This window comes from Labeo rohita, chromosome 9 (genome assembly GCF_022985175.1).
Source record: "Labeo rohita strain BAU-BD-2019 chromosome 9, IGBB_LRoh.1.0, whole genome shotgun sequence".
Taxonomy (NCBI): Eukaryota; Metazoa; Chordata; class Actinopteri; order Cypriniformes; family Cyprinidae; genus Labeo; species Labeo rohita.
In genome coordinates this window covers 29,821,826-29,841,732 of record NC_066877.1, presented here as the reverse complement: position 1 = coordinate 29,841,732, position 19,907 = coordinate 29,821,826, and the positions used below count along the sequence as shown (strand labels likewise).

The following is a 19,907-nucleotide window of genomic DNA, read 5'->3' as shown; positions in this document are numbered from 1 at the left end:
CAAAGGAAGCTCAGAGCACATCCCAATCACTAGTCAAACATTGAATCACAGCTACTCCAAATAAACACAATATTATTGACAGGCATTATATTTTAAGAGTGATTTAATGGGCCCATCTGAGATTCCTTTTGTCCATGTAGGTTACTGAAATACCGACATATATATGTGAGTACAACTGAAATGTTAAACTACATATACATAAGAGCAGGAACTAAATAAAGCAAATGGGACTCCACAAGGAGTCCAAACTTACCAAAAGAATAATCCAGAAAATAGCCATGTTAAGCATGCAAAAAATGCAAAAAAACAAAAACGGAAATATAAAACAACACTAAAAGGCAACTCAAACACAGTTAAACATGACACAGCTCCACATCATTGCAAGAAGCAGTTAAACATCTTGAACACAAATTTGAAGGCAAAGCGGCATCTGAAATTTACAACACTTCAAAAAGACATGGTGGTTGTTATTACAAAGGGACCAAATGAAAAAAAAAAAAAAGAACACAAAACACACACTTGAGACATGGAATGAATATAAAAATCATATTTTCTAGCACACATGAAAGAAAATGTTTGGTTAATTTGTTATGAGACAATCCCATTTCCATTAGATTCTGGATGTCACGATGCTGATGATTTTCCTCAGTTTTCCCAAAAACACCTTTCCTCTGTGGCTTATAAATAAAAATTCAGGCTAAATGTCATATTTACCCCTTTTGCACCAAAATGGTGCTGACTGACATTTCAGAGCTTGCCCTTGGATGGGCTTTTAGGACGAATTTCCATTTATTTGACAGCTGAATGATAATGTACGTCATCTGTCTCTACACATTGCTTTGATGTAGCATGTAGCATCAAGACACACCAGTCAGGTGCTTCCAATGCAGTAAACTTTGGTCTACTTTTAAATAAAATCCTGCTTGAAATGTGGAGAATTGTGTGAGAATTGGTACTGACTCCAGCACCTGGACCTTGTTGGTGGAAAAGGGGTATCTGAGACAAATAACCAGGGGGGAAATGTACTTTTTCTCCATAGCTGTACAAGTAATTTGAGTTGTGCACAGAAAGACTGTAATAGGAATGCAAAACCAAAACCAGTAGAGGTGTGAATCTACGACACGCCTACATTCCTAAAGCAACATGGGCTGAGTCGTTGTCATTTCCTAATCTGATAAACACCAGTGGAGAAAAGTTGACTGCATCTTTTCTCTGGGTTCTATGAATTGACCCAGGCAAAAAATGATTCAACATTAAAAATAAATCCTATTTGGGGTGTTGTGGTCATGTTTGGCCAAAGGTTCCTGGAAAGACAGACAGATCTGGGAAAGCCCGTCTCATGAGGACATCACCTCATGTTCTGACCTTATAAAGCTAACATTAAACATTTGAAAAATTAAAAAAAAAAACTGGGCTGCATGACAAAACGTTGTGTTTTAACAATGACCTCAAACGAAATCTCCATTTTCCACAACCATAAGCAGTGATGTTTAAATCACTCTCTGATGGTTGAGGAATGAACACCATGGTAACCCATCAACAGCATGGTAGACATGCTTCAGAGATGTTCAGGGTCGTGGCAATGACAACAAAGTGTTACAGAAAAGACTGGGCTTGGTGACTGTGGTATTTGAGGGGATATGATGGTAATCAGATGGGAGACTAAAACTGCTGAAACAAAGAAAACAGATTATTGAGCACTTGTTTCAGTATTACAACAACTCACCCAACACCACATCCACTTAAAATCAGCACAGGAAATGTATACAAAGCAGTATATTTGCTAAAGATCTATAGTCATTATTTAGAACTGTGGTTTTCAACCAGGGGCCTCACCAAACTTCTGGGGGTATTATTAATGTATAAATTATTATTAAACACATTTTTGAACATATTACTTAATTATATACCTATATATCATTCATTATTACCATTAGAATAATATAGCTCTTATCTAAAATAGAATTCTAAAATTAAACAAAAATTAAGATGTACACAGAAATCATATTTCTTTTTTATTTTTATATTATCTGTTGTAAGAACATACAGATTTTAAATAGAAAGCTTAACATTTGGAATCAACCACTAACATTCAAAACTATCTAAAGTCACATTTATTAGTTAATGCCATTAAGGAGCCCCTTTCAGCCTTTTTGTTTCATCAGCAAAACTGAAACTAGTGCAACATATCTATGATCCGGGTCATGGCACCAGATTTAAACAGAGAGGCATATCCACTTGTGCCTTAAAGAGTATTCTTAACGTTTTTAATTTGAACTGATCTGATATAATAACAGAAAACATTGAGGGAAAAAAAACCTTACAATGACTGTTGAAAAAGTGGGAGCAACACTAAGACTAGTGCAAAATATCTGATATGATACGGGTCACGGCACCAGATTTAAACAGAGGGGCATATTCTCTTGTGCCTTGATGAGTATTCTTAACATCATGAATTCTGATTGTTTCGATATTATAACAGAAAGCATGGAGGAAAAAACACCTTCCACTGACTGCTGAAAAAGTGGGAGCAACACTAAGACTAGTGCAAAATATCTGATACTATCCGGGTCACGGCACCAGATTAAAACAGAGGGGAATATTCTCTTGTGCATTGATGAGTATTCTTAACATTATGAATTTTGATTGATCCGATATTATAACAGAAGGCTTGGAAGATAAAACACCTTCCACTGACTGCTGCAAAAATGGGAGCAACACTGAGACCAGTGCAAAACATCTGATATGATCCGGGTCACGGCACCAGATTTAAGCAGAGGGGCATATTCTCTTGTGCCTTGATGAGTATTCCTAACATTTTTTAATTTTGATTGATCCAATGTAATAACAGAAAGCATGGTGGAAAAAACACCTTCCATTGGCTGCTGAAAAGCTGGGATGATCCTTGGTAAACAAGGTGATCAAAACCTCATTTACTAATACACCACTGAAAGCAGGAGAAAACATGCAATACTTTCTTTCAACAGTTATTTTGACTGATTAAAGGTGCTGTAAGAGGTTTTAGAAAAAAATATCCACTTGCAGCACCTTTAATACATTAAACATAGATTGGAATTATAATTTAATACATGAGTAAACATTATACAAGCATCAACATCATAACAGAGTCACTAAAACATGCTTGATTCAGAAAATGCAACTTACGTTGTTGTTGCGTGTCTCAACGGCCGGGAATTTTCTTACAATGAATTTCACAGCCGACTCCAGGTTTTTGTCAATCAGGTAAGAAGGCTTTGCCTTGGGATCTCCACAGGCCTACAATGAACAGGGAAAAACATCACTGCTAAACGTGCAACAGCTTGAGCAGGACCAACATGTGCAGAAAACTGACTTATATTTAACTGATCATGAAACAAAGATTCAAACCGTTTGAGACAGATCAGAGAGGATGAACAGTGAGGTAAAGTGCAGGGGTTTGATCACAGTTAGAAAATGCAGTGAAAGAAATTAAAAAAAAAGAAAGAGCCAGAATGCTGAGACTGAAAAGAGAGACTGAAAGAGAAAGAAGGACAGACAGAATGGAAAGTAGGAATGGGAATCAAAAGGAATTTAATGGTCATAACGATTTTCAAACTATATTATAATATATACCAAATATACTTTCGAAAAAATAAACAAATTACATTGTATACAGATATACATACACATATTTTTGACTCATTTAACCAAAAACAATTAGTTCAAAAGAGTAATTTATTTGCAAATCAAACTACAACCAGAATGTATGACGTAAGAGGAAAAAAAAAAATGCTCTGATTTTTTTTTTTTTCGTATTAATTCGTTGAGAACAGTGTCAAAATCAATTAAGAATATAAACACAATAGTATTTTAGTATAATAGTATTAACATTCTGGATTCCCAACCCTAATGCAAGGACAGATAAAAAGGAAAAAGAGAGAGGACAGAATTGAAAATGCTCTTCAAACGGACAAGGTGCTGCGTGAGAAGTTGGAGAGCAGTTAGTGGAACACGGACAGCAGTGTATGATCAGAAACAGTCCTGGAGAGAGAGAGAAAGAGCAACAGAGAGATGGTGGGTTTGCTGGACAGTGCGTCTGATTGGCTGGCTGTTCTGTAAGAGGTGAGTGTCTTACAGAGTGAAGGAGCTGGAACGCGCCAGTGGACGTGCAGCTGAGGCAGGGCAGTGTGTATGGTCACATGACATGTTACATGATGCTTGACATGCACCTACGGCTAACGCAGCATCGAACCTCAAGACCATTCCAGTGTGCACGGCAACACACAGAGAGGCTCAGGGTGCTGTAAGACAACGTGTTTTTTACGAAGCCCATTAGGTCGTTCCCAAAAAAAGACACCGCATGGCTAGCAAACTGACGGGGTTACACGCAGGCCCTGGAAATAGTGCAAACAGGCAGTCATCTCAGAACGAAACCCACTAACATTAAAATTTACATTAGCTAAATTACTCCTGTGCCCACTGATAATTTAACACAGCCAATCACAGCGGAGTTAATAAATAAACCCACAGAGAATCTACGCTAGGCATCAAAAATGGCTGGTTTTGTTCTTCCTTGTTCTTTACCGTACTGACATCCAACTGGTGCTTTACAGTTAAAAGCAAACTTGGTGAAAATAAAGAGGATGGTAAAAATAAAACAAACAAATAAGGGAAAAAAATGGGAAATAAAGAAAAATAAGCCTCATGCATTAATAATATTACCCCAACAAATGTAAGCAAAGAATTGTATTTACATATATTTGGCTGGGCGATATTATAATTTTTCTTTTCCTTTTGTCGACATATGTGACCCTGGACCACAAAACCACTGGTATATTTGTAGCAATAGCCAAAAATAAATTTTTCTTACATGCCAAAAATCATTAGGACATTAAGTAAAGATCACGTTCCATGAAGATATTTTTTAAATCTCCTACCGCAAATATATCAAAACTTAATTTAATGCAGATTAATAATATGCATTGCTAAGAATGTCATTTGGACAACTTTAAAGGCAATTTTTTTGCACCCTCAGATTCCAGATTTTCAAATAGTTGTTTCTTGGCCAAATATTGTGCTATCCTAATAAACCATAAATCAATGAAAAGCTTATTTATTCTTTCCGATGTATAAATCTCAATTTCAAAAAATTGACCCTTATGACTGGTTTTGTGGTCCAGGGTCACATATAGTGCTAACTTAGATGGAAAGTGCTAGATAACAGCAAATATTAATTTTAGGAGCAATAATCTGAAAATGAACATTGTAATGTACAGTATAAAATATGGATAAACATTAATTCATCGGGCATTGGCAAAAACTACTGATTTTTGTTGATCATTACAAAACATATATACATTAATATATTGTCAAAAATGCAGTTATAATCTTGAGAAATAATTGAGAAATTGTTTAAAGAAGTCGTCCACTTCCAGAACAACAATGTACTCACCTCCTTGTCATCCAAGATGTCTTTCTTTCTTCAGTTGTAAAGAAATTATGTTTTTTGAGGAAAACATTTCATTTCATTCATTTACATTTCTCCATATAATCGATTGATATGGTGCCCCGATTTTGAACTTCCAAATGCAGTTTAAATGCGGCTTCAAACGATCCTAAATGCGAGTGTAAACAAAACGAGGAAGAAGGGTCTTATCCAGCGAAACAATTGGTTATTTTCATTAAAAAAACAATTTAATTATTTTCTAATCTTAAACGCTCATCTTGACTTACTCTCCCCAAACTCTCCCTCTCCCTTTTCTCCCTCAACTTCAAAAATCATTTCAAAATCATCCTACATCACTGCAGAAGTACCGACCCAGTCTTTGCAAAGTGAACATGCAAAGAAGATAAAACACCCTTAACAAAAAAGGTAAAACAGCGATATAGGGCGATTTCGAAGTTGAGTTGAGTTGAGTTCGAGTTTTTCAACAAACCCTAACTGTCTTGAGCTAGACACGAAGTTCAGGGAGAGTAAGACAAGACAAGCGTTTGACATTAAAAAGTATATAAACTGTATTACTTATGAAAATAACCGATCACTTCTTCCTCGGCTGAGATTGTTTACAACCGCATTCGGGATCGTTTGAAGCCACATTTAAACTGCATTTTGGAAGTTCAAACTCAAGGCACCATATCAGTCCATTATATGGAGAAAAATCCTGAAATGTTTTCCTCAAAAAACAATTTCTTTACTACTGAGGAAAGAAAGACATGAACATCTTGGATGACAAGCGGGTGAGTACATTATCTGTAAATTGTTGTTCTGGCAGTGGACTTCTCCTTTAAGCTATATCGCCCAGCTCTCACCACTCAACATCTTTAAGACTGGCATAAGTTTACGTTCGCAAAACAACAATCAAAACGAACAATTTCACTTTGCTAATGAAACAGAAATAAATTAGTTTAAAGATTAAACAGAAGAGTCCTGCAGGTGCTACAGTTTGGGAAGGGCCTTTTTTGTGAGTTGCGTACAGAAAGATCATGGGACATGAGACTGGTAGGAGAGCGGGGGGAAGGGGGGACTGAGATTTTAGGAAGGTGAAAAGCTGTGCAAACCTTCCAAACTTGTCCTTGCTGGGGGAAGCATTGTAACAGAAAGAGAGAAAATTACACATAAACACAGGTTCCAACGTCTACCATGCATGTTCACTTCAAAACAAATTAGCTTTGGGAACTAATTGTAAGTGGTTCCGGTTAGTGTGTTGGTTCGGGTCCTAAGGAGGGACGCAAGGGGTCAGTTGGGTCACACAGTGCATTGCGAGGCAGTCGTTCCCAGAGCTAACATTGACACCATGCAGAATTCACTCCTCCGGGAGCAGGAACACTGTGGGCTGAGTTCAGAATTCACGTCCATGTTCGAGAAAAGACCAGGAAGTTGGTGATTAGTCAAAGAAACATAATCCATGCAAGTAAAAGGGAACCAAGGTCAACATGTTCACAAAATGACTGAAATCAGAGCTGAACTTAAAGAATGACGAACAGAAACACACTGCAAGAATAGAGCGAGCAAACAAACAAAACAGACAAACAAACAAACAAAAATGTCATTGTTATCTGCTTTACCCAATGCATCAAAGCATCTCATGCACAGAATAAGACCAAAGCGCCAATTACAGTGAGCCGTCACCGATATAAGACTGAATCCATTCTGGTCAACTTTGACTATCAGTGTCACTTTGATCAGAAGTAACAGCAGGTAAGACTAAATGTGCTTGTTCATTTGTTACTCCAAGAGATGTAGCTCTTGAAAGAATAATTCATTTGTCCTAGGCTCTGGATTTGTCCTATGTTCAGTTTCTTACACCTTCTCCACCAAATTGTTGGTGCCAATACAGCCACACAGAGAGCAATGTAACAGTTTTGTTTTGAGTTGCTTTGGTTGATTTGAGTCAGACTAGCAAGCTAACATCCTATTTTTCATTATATGTAATTACATAACATGTTATTTAAATTTTTTCTACAATAATCAGTGCTCATGTGTTCATAAGGGAACCCCATAAAAAAAAGAAGGAACCTGTGATGCATCAAATATCAAATGAAGCAAAATGACAGGGAACAAAAATAGTTAAGCAGTCATCAGATGCCATGTTCGTTCGGAGAAATTATGTAGTGAGGGGGAGGTGCTGACTTAAAGAATGAAAATTCTGTCATTAATTACTCACCCTCATTTCGTTCCAAACCCGTAAGACCTTTGTTCATCTTCGGAACACAAATTAAGATATTTCTGATGAAATCCGAGAGCTCTCTGACCCCGCATAGACAGCATTGCAATTACCACGTTCAAGGCCCAGAAACGTAGTAAGGACATTGTTAAAACAGTCCATGTAATATCAGTGGTTCAACCTTTTTTTTATGAAGACGAAAAAAATGTTTCTCTTCTGTGTCATTCCCCACTGCCATTCACGAGTATCATAACACTTAATTTGCGTTCCGAAGATGAACAAAGGTCTTACAGGTTTGGAGCGACATAAGGGTGAGTAATTAATGATTAAATATTCATTTTTGGACGAGCTATCCTTAATGTATATAGCAGTAAAGTATATTCCAATTACATGCAGCATAACATGATTTCTTTAATTCATTTAAAGTAACTATAATAATCTGATATTGTATCTCAAATCGATTAATTTGTAGACGTTATTACTCCACCACCTTCGCATAACATCATCACAAACAGTCAATAGCCCCTTTCACACATACAGACTTTACTGGTAAATTAACATTAAGAGATCATATGAACAGGACCTTTTTAAAAATACTGGTAAATTCGTTCTGGCAATTTACCAGTGTGAAAAGTTGTTTTATCACCAGTAAATTGCCGGTATGTGCCCTGTGTGAACGCAGAATGAAGATTATCGGTATGAGCACGTTGAACGCACTGACGAATAAAGTCTGCCTGAGTCCAAATTCGCCAATCATAGCAGGCTTATGGAGATAACATGATTACTCCGAGCTGTTTACAAAGCGTTTTTCTATGTAAATATGCACTAGATGGGCATCTTTGACCATTGTGCCTTGCCTCTCAGATTTTCTGCGTGTGAGTGTTTGAGCGTTTGAAACTCCGCCTTCTTTTCCATTTTGCATTTTGCAATTGACCCTTCGCAAATAGCTTGACTGACAGGTGAACTGACCAATCATAATGCAGAATTAGCTATTCTGTCCGACAAACAAATCAGACAGAAGAGTAGATTAACTTAATGGTGGACTTAAACTTGACAAATTGTGTGTACTACCATTTTCCACAGGGGAAATAAAATACGTTCTGATGTTCATTCATGTTTTTTTCATGCTTTAAGTAAAGAAGAAAAAGACGATCGGTTCATGTGTCATTGATCTAATAAGGCAATACAGTGATCTGTCACGACACATTAAAGAGCCACAAAACGGTATTTATTGTTTGAATTTCTTAAAAAATTACAACATTTTAGAGCTGAAACCTTGTTCCATGCCAAAAGTAACCTGCTCTGTCTCGTCTCTTGGCGTGCTGTCAGTTTCCTCTTTGCTCTGCGATGTATTTTTCACTGCGTATAGTGAAATGTGTAGTGTGAGAGCGGCACTGTTTGTCGGACATAGCAACGGTAACTAAAGGAAAAACATGATACTATGGATGTCCACCTCATGTTTATAGGAGCAAAATTTAGAACTTTTTGATCATCCCCTTATGTCACTCAGACTTCAAAAATGTTGTCAAATTGGATAGACAATGAAACTAAAACGCTTCTACTCATACGGGCAAATGAAGACAACGGTGCAGCTTTTAAAGTGCCCATGAAATCAAAATTGAAGTTTTTTGGCTTTTAGTATAAATATGTTAGCCTTAAGCTTACATGTAAGCTAGTGTGCTCCAAAATAATGACAAAATTCACATTTAGAAGATGTAAGCATTCAAAACTTATGGTCTCTAACTATATAGGGGATAGGGAACAATTCAAACAGTGTATATATGCCTTCCGTTGGGGTGAATACACTCCGGTCCAGAGATACGATATCATAGAGCGGATCATATGCAACAAAACTTATAGGATAATTTTGAATTCTACACAGAATTACACAAAAGCACGTTTTAAAGCACCTCAGTGGACCTTTAAAGATAGTGTCCGATGTCACAGAATTTAGAGCATTTTGGTGCTGTTATGTGAATGGTCTCTTACCGGTAAAAAGCCAGAACACCGCTGCCTGTGTGAACAACATATTTGTGTATTTACCGATAAAGTCATACTGGCAATTTTATGGCAATTTACCAGGATTGCTGTGTGTAAGGGGCTACTGTTGAACCAACGTGGTTAAATGATGGAGATGTGACCATGTTTCTACGTTTTTGGGAAACAGTCATGACTAGCTAGTTAGTTTCTCCAACGATGCATAGCACTATGTTAGTTAATCAGAGAGTTCCATCATTTTACAGGAAACTCAGGCCAGAATGGTTCAAAGGTTTGGGCACTGGCTTTGGCACCAGCATTCTGTTGGTGGAAAAGCGGTCTCTTAGGATTTCATGTTGAGCTGTGAGATAAGAATGCATTTCCTGAGGTCGTTTCCACGGAAGAATTCTGCTGTCATTTCCTGTGACACAGTTTTGCTACAAACCTATATGCTAAATCCAACAAATTCCAAGCAGCATTTAGCACAGCTTGTGTTTAAAAACTAAGTCAGTTATCAGTCTATGCTTAAATTGCACAAGCACAAGCAAAATGAGACGTGATTATGTCTATTTAAACATGTACCAACAAATTGATTTAGATTGGTTTAGTAAAAAAAATAGCAAATGTCAGTTTCATGAATTCAGAATCAAAAGAACATCTAAAATTTTTACTCCCTCTCTGTATCCACCACAATGCAACGTAGATCTTACAGCACTCGATGCAATGCCTGCCAGTTGCTAGGCAACAGGACTACCAAAAGCATGTATTCCAATTTCTAGTCCTGTGGAAAAGCTATTCCTCAACTAAATTTGACACAAAAAAATACAATATGAAATAACAGGCAATAACACTGAACTGGTTCGGTCAGGTTTCCCACAGAGCACTCTACCTTGTTGTATTCTGAATGGATATGGTGCATGGGAGTACAGAAGAACAACAGAATATGGCTAATATTGGGTTGACCCCCGATGACTTGTTTGAATGAGTAAGGTCAGACATACACGAGTGACATCAGTGGGCATGGAGAGACAGGCGGCACTCCAGAGACCTTCTGCGCTCTAAACGGGCATCACACACATTGATGAATTCACATCACATATCTGAGTGAGTTCACGGCCAGAGGGAGGCGGGGTGGGGGGGGAGAAATGCTAACAGCGCTGGTCCTCCACTAGCCCACTTTCTGCTGTGATCTGGACTGCTTCCATTACTGCTAGCCTCAATGCCAAGCCTTTCTCAAAAACCTTAGACAGTGGCTATATTGGCAAAGCGAAAAAATTCTTTGAACATGCAGACTAGAACTGACAGGCTTTAATTTGTGTGTGATGTTTGCACGATTCAAGATATTTCAAGCCTCTGACTGCTGGGCGAATCTTATGAAAACATGTCCAACTCACATTTCAACACAACATTCAGGGAATAAAACAGATTTTGCATAAAGAAAATGAAGACATTAATTCATGACACCGAAGCACTTTCCTGCCGAATTCACATTTGTGCACGGTTTCAAAAAAATGGCACAATGTATGCATTAATATGAAAGAAATCTCCATATAGATTTTTTTAAAGGTGTTTTAGCTGTATTTAAAATTTTGCACTTCATTGTATTGAGTTTTAGGGTTAACAAATATGTCTGTAAAATGATTGGCTAATGTATATTATGTATATATATAGACACAATTTCATTTGTGTGACCCTGGGCCACAAAACCAGTCTCAAGTAGCACAGGTATATTTGTAGCTATAGCTGAAGCCAACAATGCATTATATGGGTCAAAATGATCAATTTTTCTTTTATGCCAAAAATCATTAGGTTAGTAAGTAAAGATCATGTTCCATTAAGTTATTTTGTCAATTTCCTACCATAAATGTATCAAAACCTAATTTTTGATTAATAATATGCAATGCTAAGAACTTAATTTGGACAACTTTAAAGGCGATTTTTCATTTTTTTGCGCCCTCAGATTTCAGATTTTCATAAAGTTGTATCTCGGCCAAATATTGTCCTATGCTAACAAACCATATATCAATAGAAAACTTATTTATTCAGCTTTCAAATGAGTAAATCACTATTTTGCAAACAGCTTGATGTAAATCTCTATTTTAAAAAATGTACCCTTACGACTGGTTTTGTGGTCCAGGGTCACATATTTTCATATTTTTTTTATATATATGTTTTACATATATTGTTTCTTACACTGTATGAGTGATATTCACTCATTAATTCATTCATTCATTTAATTCATTCATTTATTCATTTATTCCAATGTACAATCTGGCCTTTTCCAGATTATCAGAATCTGTTTGTTCGATTACCAGACATGGTACTATTTATATACTATATATATATAAAACACACATACATATACGTGTGTGTGTGTTGAAATTACATTATAGATATATATTTGAAATTTTTGAAAAAAAAAAATAAATATATATATATTTTAGCATTCAAATAATGAGAATTCGCAGGGAAAATGTGCTTAATTGCCATGAAAATAATGTCACAATGCAAAACATTTTAGCAAAATATTGAAATATGGCCTGGGCATATTGGTGTTTCTATACTATTCACCCAAATATGTTTAATAGCTCATAATCCTATCCAATAATACCTCTGATTCACAAATCACAGATCAGTGATTTTTTTTATTACTGCTCAGCAAATCAAACAACTACACTTACGAGTAAACACCCTTCAATATCAGTAGGAACTAATAAAATAGCAATATTGCAGAACACAACTGTCAAACCACCACCGCTTCAGAATCCCACTGATCTGACATCTGTCGGACATACTCTGGACTTCAGGTATGACAGCTGAAGGAGTGCAAGGGCTTAGTGTGCGGTTTTCAACACACCCACTGACATATCAAACAGGAAGATTCAATTTATCCAGCACTGTCAGGCCACTACCAACTAGACACAATTAGATCTTTGTAGAAACTCACGCTTTCAAAGCTGAGATGTCTGGATTGGATTATCCGCCTTTATAGATGGGTCATTATAAGTGCTTTAAAAGCTGGGTCACGGTAAGGTTCTAGTTTGGACACATAGTGTTCACAGGCCTTCTCAATCATGGCTTTGTGCACTTAGCCCTGAATAGAGAGCGCCAGTACATAAATGTATAGCGTAGTATCTTGCTTTACGATCGTAGGGGAGGTAAAACTAGGGCATTAGCCATCCTCATCTCACTGTTAAAATAATCATTGCTAATATGCGTTATATCGACTCGTTTTGGCTGGAGACTCACTAACCTGTATTAAATCTCATTCAAAATTAGCCCGTAATGCATTATACGGCGTAAACATTGATTTATGGCTGTGTCGCGCACACACACGCACGCACTCAATCAGGGCCTGGCCTCATCAACCCCGTGTGTGTATATGTGTGTGTATTTGTGTGCGCCTACTGCAGTCGTCTGAAACACACATGCATGGAGCGCTTATTCTCACCTTCTTGATGTTGTAGATGCGGGTGAGCATCCCGATGCCGCGGTCGTTGAGGATCGTCAGTTTCTCCGCCAGCTTCTGCTGGCTCGGCTGCAGCGCGCCCCGAGACATGGCTCAAACGACCGTTAAAACGAGCTCAATCACAACCCAACGGAATCCTCGTGTAGTGTTAAAGAGTAAGGTGCCGAAACGAGTAGGTTTTTAGTGTTAAAATTCGCCCATATTATGGGCTTGAGGCGCGTCGTCGGGGATGTGTTTTTTTTTCTAGGTGTTGCCCTGACGGCCAGAACGAGGCTGCTTCCGGCAACGACGTCATTGCGTCATGTGACCGGAGCCCTCCGCAGGACCTCCGCCCCCCTCGTGCTGTTGATAGTAGTTGTTGAAAAGATGCGGTTATTGACTTTTAAGTTATTTTGAAGCTAATAATTTTATTCGGTGAATTTCATACACATAGATGCAAATGGAAAACTTTTTTTTTTCAGTTTAAAGTCTTCTTGATTTTTTTTTAGATAAGAAACTGAGATTATTTTATGTGTTAAAAACATAAATAACTCTTATGAGTGATCAATAAAACAAAGCTTTTTAAACTCAGTTGAGCTTCGAAAAATGATTCAGTTTTGAAACCCTCTGGCGAAACCTGCTGATCAAAATGGTGTAAATGCAACGTCAACCGGCCAAAATGTGCAAAGACACAATTTACAAACCAATTACAATTGTTTATAAAAGTGTAATCTGCTAAATACAATTTACAAACCATTAAATACCATTTAATATGATGTTTCTATATAATCTGTGGTATTTTATACATTTTGTGGTACTTGTTTAATGTGTTTGGTCTTTAGGCCAACTAGAAATATTTAACCCACGACGCTCCCATGTTTATTAAAGTTTATTTAAATCATTAAAACTGAACCGACATAATAAAACTGACCTGAAATAAGTTAAAACGTGTTTTAGGCCTATCCACCTTATTATATAACACAGAAGTAAGCCTATGGGCGAGACTTTCGGTTCATTAGCCACTATAGGGAAATAACGAGAAGAATAGCATTGTGCAGTAAACGGTAAAACCGTTCGCACTACAAACCAGTGAGTTCACAATTAAGATAATACTTCAAAATGATATAGTAAGACACCTATTTGCAATACCAAGCTGCAAAACGTGCTGTTTTAAACAGCTAAAAATAGCTGGGTGTGGATGAGACTGGAAGCCAAACCCATAAAATTAACAAATGACCATGCCCTCTTATGGTAAAATAAGATGGATACACTGGGTGAACCAAACAAATGTTCAATGAGGCCTCGTTTTACTGAAATCACTTGACTTGGTCATTTTGAAGTGCTCTGAAGTCCGAACCAGTGATTCAAAATATAAGATTCACAAAGGTTTCGAAGCTTCATTATACATTGTTTTGAAAGCGCAGATCCCAATTTATTTATTTATGCAGAGCTGGGTAGTATCTAATTACATGTAATCTGGATAACGTAATCAGATTACAAAATTTAAGAATGTGTAATTAGATTAAATTACATTTTTTAAATACTCGTAGTCAGACTACAGATATTTTTTATTGATTACATGATTCCATATTATTTACACAATAGCAATAGTAATAGCAAATTATTCATAAATTATTGATTCTCCCTAATTTCTCATTTTCATTTTTTAAATGTTCCTTTCTAAAATAGCCTACCGCTTACACTGAGAAAGTCTTCCACTTACATACAATGCTCAGTGTAACCAAAGATTATCTTTACAATATGTGGATGTGTACAATTACACAATATGTTTAAACTATAAGTTATACTCAGCCTTCGTTAAACTGTTTCACAGTGTAACCAGTTTTCCTTTTAACAAAGAGAAATAACGTTGAAGAAAAGAAAAAGAAAAAGAAACTATATATATATATATATAACATATATTATAACTATATATCTACATATCTTTTATTTATTTATAACAACAAAATCAGGCCTGACCATACAAAATAATTTCAAGTTTAAGAAATGTTTCTATATTGCATCAACTATTGATGAACACATTCATTTTTATTTCAATTATTACATAATTATTATATAGGTTAACCATGTATTTCTTCGTCTTTAAAAGGCTTTCGTATTTCAAACACAATAAAATGCACAAATTCATTAATTCACAAATTTCTAAACTTTTTTTCTCATCTGATCCTCTTTCACCCAGTATATTTACTTGAAGTACCCCTGAGATTTTAAACTAAAACATTTTTTTAATAATGAAGTATACATTTGCATGTTCATTGTTCTCTGACGAAGGGTCACATGACATGCAGGTAAACAAATATTTCTTTTTTTAGTAAGTGTTTTATTTTGATTTTATGACTTACTGTAAAATTTGTATAATTTAATTAATTATTAGTTTTTCATTAAACTCACAAATACCCTGCAGTTCCTTCACAAGTCACACCCTGATGTAATAATAATGTTTAATGCACTTCATGTTGTTAATAACAATGAATGGAATATATTTTCTTAAACTTTGTATTTTATATCAATATGGTACAAGATTATGCGTTTTAAATCAATGCTATGAATGAGATAAGTCAAAAGTAATCTAAAAGATCATATTACATAAAATATGTAATGCAATGGATTACGTTACTATTTACAACTTTTGTCATGTAATTTGGAATCAGTAATCTACCCCCTTTATATATGATATAGCTATACCCTAATCATGCATGTCAAATCACTCGAAGCCAACAAAACATAGGCTAAGTACTGTTGTTATGTATCATGCTATTAGAATTAGAATAAGAAAAAAAACGCCCCTGGTGAAAAATCCAGCATATGCTGGTAGGTATGTTTTGATGCTGGTTTAAGCTGGTTCTTATACCAGCATAAACCAGCAAAGGACCAACATAAACCAGCTAAAGACCAGGATAAACCAGCAAAGGACCAGCTTAAACCAGCAACAAAACATACCTAACCAGCATCCCAGCATCAAAACATACCTACCAGCATATGCTGTTTTTTTCACCAGGGGCAACAACAAGAACAACAAAAAACACGTATTCAAATGTTTTGGCGAGACGAACGGCAACCAATTGCTCTCAGAAAATTACTACCCTGAAAATAAATACGTGAATAATAGCTATCGCTTTAGCAGAGGTTCACATATGCAGTTATATTTGTCTCCTTTGGGTGTCACTATTGTTTTGATCTTCCCCAGGTAATTATGCTGAGGTGCGCTAATGAATCCTCTCGGTTTTCAGGTAGTATCGAGGTCACAGAAATGTAGACGGGCATTACTAGTGAGGGAGCAACGAACGGTCTAACAGCACAAACTCAAATTCGGAGCCTTTTACATTTCTGCCTTAGACATCTCCACCGCAAATGTGATGCAGTCGCTTGCACAAGAAATAAAATCCTTCTCCAAAGCTAATTTGCGGAAACAATGCACCAGAGTAACGACTTTGAGCGGCAGGAGGATTATTGAGACATGGAAAGGTTCCACTGTACAGGTGGTGGAAGAAACAGCACAGCCTGAAACTGCATGTGGATATGTTCAGGATAATAACTGGGATCTTCAGGTTGGATATATTAAACCATATCTATTACTTGGTAAGTAGTGCATCTTCTCATTTGACACTTAAAAAGTACAAATAAATCTGTAATAAACTCTCAGGATGGCCTGTTTGCTCTTTTGGACTTTAATCTTCATAAAATGTTTTTGAAATGTAATGTGTGTAATTGCAGAATTTTATTTTACATATTATTTTATTTTTTTGTTGTATATGTAATGTATGCATTAAATGAAATTGATATTTAAGGTTGTATGTAAATAAAATTATAAACAAAAATAAAATGCAATTGATAAAAACGTTATTAAAATAATTCTATATACATTTATATACATTATAATAATAAATTTGGATTTTTAAAGACCTTTTAAATTATTGTTAGGCATTATTATTATTACTATTATTATTATTGCTATTGTTATTGAATTGTGTGGTATATTTTATATGTATAACGTTGATTTCTGGCTGTGATATTAGAGTTTAAAATTTCCCCCACATAGGATAATCTATTCTATTCTATTCTATTCTATTCTATTCTATTCTATTCTATTCTGAGTATTCATTTTAATTATGTTTATTTCAAGGGTCACAAGATGCAGCTCATGACTTTGGTACTTTGAGGAAATATAAGGTAATGTGAGTTTATTATTTTGGTATTTTATCATAAAATAACTTTGTTTTAAGACTCATAATGTGTTTCCATTGATTTCAGGTCACACATATATTAAATGTTGCGTATGGTGTGGAAAATGCCTTTCCTAACTTGTTCATCTATAAAACACTGAGCATACTGGACCTACCTGACACTGATATCATAGCACACATCGAGGAGTGTGCACAGTTTATAGACCAGGCTAAAGCTGAGGTAACATTTGCCTTTTGTTTCATGGCATATTCATGATTACATGTCATGTCCAAGAATGTTTTTGCACAGATCTTGCATTTTTGCATAATGCAACATGGAAATCTGGCTGCATTATAAGAGCAATATTTCATTCTCTCAGTGTAATTTCCTGAGTGTTGGGCTTTAGCGCCTGGCCTATGTGATACTGCGTGGTCATCCAATGGCTAACTCCGTTATTCTAGGTAACCGTGCGGCGTGCTGAATAATGGATGCTGAGTTTTCACAATGCATTATTTAGCGAGTTGTAGAAAGATCATATCACTAACGGGCCATTGTTTGTCATACAACCTCTTTACTAAATAGTGTCGCCAGTCACCCTTAACCTGACACTGCCTCATGATTCAAATTCACTAAGGTTTATGATTACAATGGCTGCTGGAAATAAGTTTCCATTCCTTTGTAAAACGAGCGTAGTGCCTCCCGTCCCCTAATTTACTATGTCGTCTATGATGCGAACGGAAACAGCAGCTCAGTTAATCAAATAATGTTCTTCTCAACTCAGCAGCAAGTGGTTCTCTCACCCGTAACTCGCAATTTTGTAATTCCTTGCAATTAGCATAGGATTAATTACATGCTTTATAATGAAGTATGTAATGATGTGAAATGAAATGCCTCCATTGAGGGATTCCCGTAGCTTCTGGAAACAATTTCTCTTCCTGCTGTCTGACTAGACAGTTTGTTTCTTTCTTCAGAAAGGAGTTGTACTTGTCCACTGCAATTCTGGAGTTTCACGTTCTGTCTCGGTCGTCATCGGATATCTGATGTTGAAGGAAAAGCAGCCATTTGGTGACACGTTTGCGCTGGTGAAATCAGCTCGACCGGCCTCATGTCCAAATCCAGGTTTCATGGAGCAGCTGAAAAACTTCAGACCACAAGATGCTACACAAGCAAATGGTTTGGGTCATGATTGAACATTATTCTACAGCTGCATCCATTTAATCTCAAAGGGACAGTTCACCCCAAAATTAAAATTCTGTCATTATTGCCTAATATCTTTTTAAAGCTGTTTGGCTGTTTTTCTTTCATTGAACACAAATGGTGATATTTATAGAGAATGTTCAAGCTGCTCTTTTCCTTATAGTAAAAGTGACTGGAATCAGTCTACTCTTCACAAGTCTAGAATTCACAAAAAATAAAATAGGTTTGAAATGACATGAAGTGAGTAAATAAAGACAGAATTTTCATTTTTTGATGAACTGCTCTTTTAAAGCCACCAGTGCTTCCATCATAGTTTCATATATGGCTTTGATTTAACACTTCCAAATTGTCTTATAGGTGCTAATATGACAAAAAGAAACATAGCTGCCTTTCAGTTGGAATTTGAATTGAACTGGCTTTACATGATGTTGAACTGGAATTTGAATTACATTGGTTCTCATTCTTAGCCTATTACATTTTATTTGCAATTACTTCATTTCAATTACAATTGTCATCCTTTGTGCTACTTCAATTTAATTTCAGGAATTCACTATCAAAATAAATCACATACAAACACTCTTTCAATTATCTTAACAAAGTGTAACCTTTAAGATGCAGTTATTTTCCCATTCTGTTATGTTCGTTAGGCATTTAGAATCAACTTTCCAGACATATTTTGGTAAACACTCACATTCAGGCTTTTTATTTTTCTGGAAAAATAATTTGGTCCAGTTCATTTATTATTAATATTACACTTTACATCCTTGATCATCCTCTGGGATGTTAAGCTATATTTGTGCAATATAGTAACTTAAATATCAACCAAAAGAGAGGGACTAGTTAAACAAGTATTCTTGGTACATCAAATCTTAGTTCATTTTCTTTTGTAATTTTGTAATTTTAATTACATATTTTGATGTTTATGTCCATAGATTGCATAGTAATATAGTGATTTTTTAAACAAATCTTAAGATTCTCGTTTAATCCTGTTTTATTTACACTGATGTGATGTGTTTTTTCTGAAGGTAGGAAATTGTCATAAAATGCTTGTGAGGATGTTTGACATGAAATTTTACTGGGATTAACTGTGTGGTGTAGACCGAGCCTTAATTTTGAAGTATGGATGTGTGGAATGGATTGTATTGAATAAAATGTGTACATATATACAAAAAATAGCTATACATGTCTGTTTTTTTTTTTTGTATAAACTGTGTTTGACAGTGCTTTTAACTAGATCACATTAAACTTGTTCAGTCTATAAACATACACTGGCCCCATAATTTTATTTTTTTTATTTTTTAATTTTTATTTTATTTATAATCTTATTTTCCATACCATACTGAGAGAAATTTGCTAACAATATGAATGTAAAAACATTTAGATTTGATTTATAAAGCTGTGAAAGTAAGAGTTACTTTTTTAAACATTTAAAACGACGCAGAGACAAACCACTTTCG

The 19,907-nt window shown here is 35.8% G+C and overlaps 2 protein-coding genes across 5 annotated transcripts in view; one reads left to right on the top strand and one right to left on the bottom strand.

Moving 5' to 3' along the window:
* Positions 1-13,371, bottom strand: part of nckap1 (NCK-associated protein 1) — a 56,979-nt gene extending 43,608 nt beyond the window's left edge. For 2 of the 4 annotated variants that reach the window (XM_051118700.1, XM_051118701.1), the window contains exons 1-3: positions 13,072-13,371; positions 6,538-6,555; positions 3,166-3,276 (exon numbers count right to left, since the gene is read on the bottom strand). In XM_051118700.1, coding sequence (XP_050974657.1) covers positions 3,166-3,276; positions 6,538-6,555; positions 13,072-13,179 — 237 coding nt within the window. In that variant the 5' untranslated portion in view covers positions 13,180-13,371. The remainder of the gene's footprint in view (positions 1-3,165; positions 3,277-6,537; positions 6,556-13,071) is intronic. The other 2 variants (XM_051118702.1, XM_051118703.1) reach the window with 1 other exon arrangement.
* A 2,974-nt stretch (positions 13,372-16,345) lies between these two features.
* dusp19a (dual specificity phosphatase 19a) lies at positions 16,346-19,498 on the top strand. Its single transcript, XM_051119762.1, has 4 exons — positions 16,346-16,668; positions 17,213-17,259; positions 17,341-17,493; positions 18,225-19,498. The coding sequence occupies exons 1-4, from the start codon at positions 16,446-16,448 to the stop codon at positions 18,441-18,443; spliced, it is 642 nt and encodes a 213-aa protein (XP_050975719.1). The 5' UTR covers positions 16,346-16,445; the 3' UTR covers positions 18,444-19,498.
* The last annotated feature ends 409 nt before the right edge of the window (positions 19,499-19,907 follow it).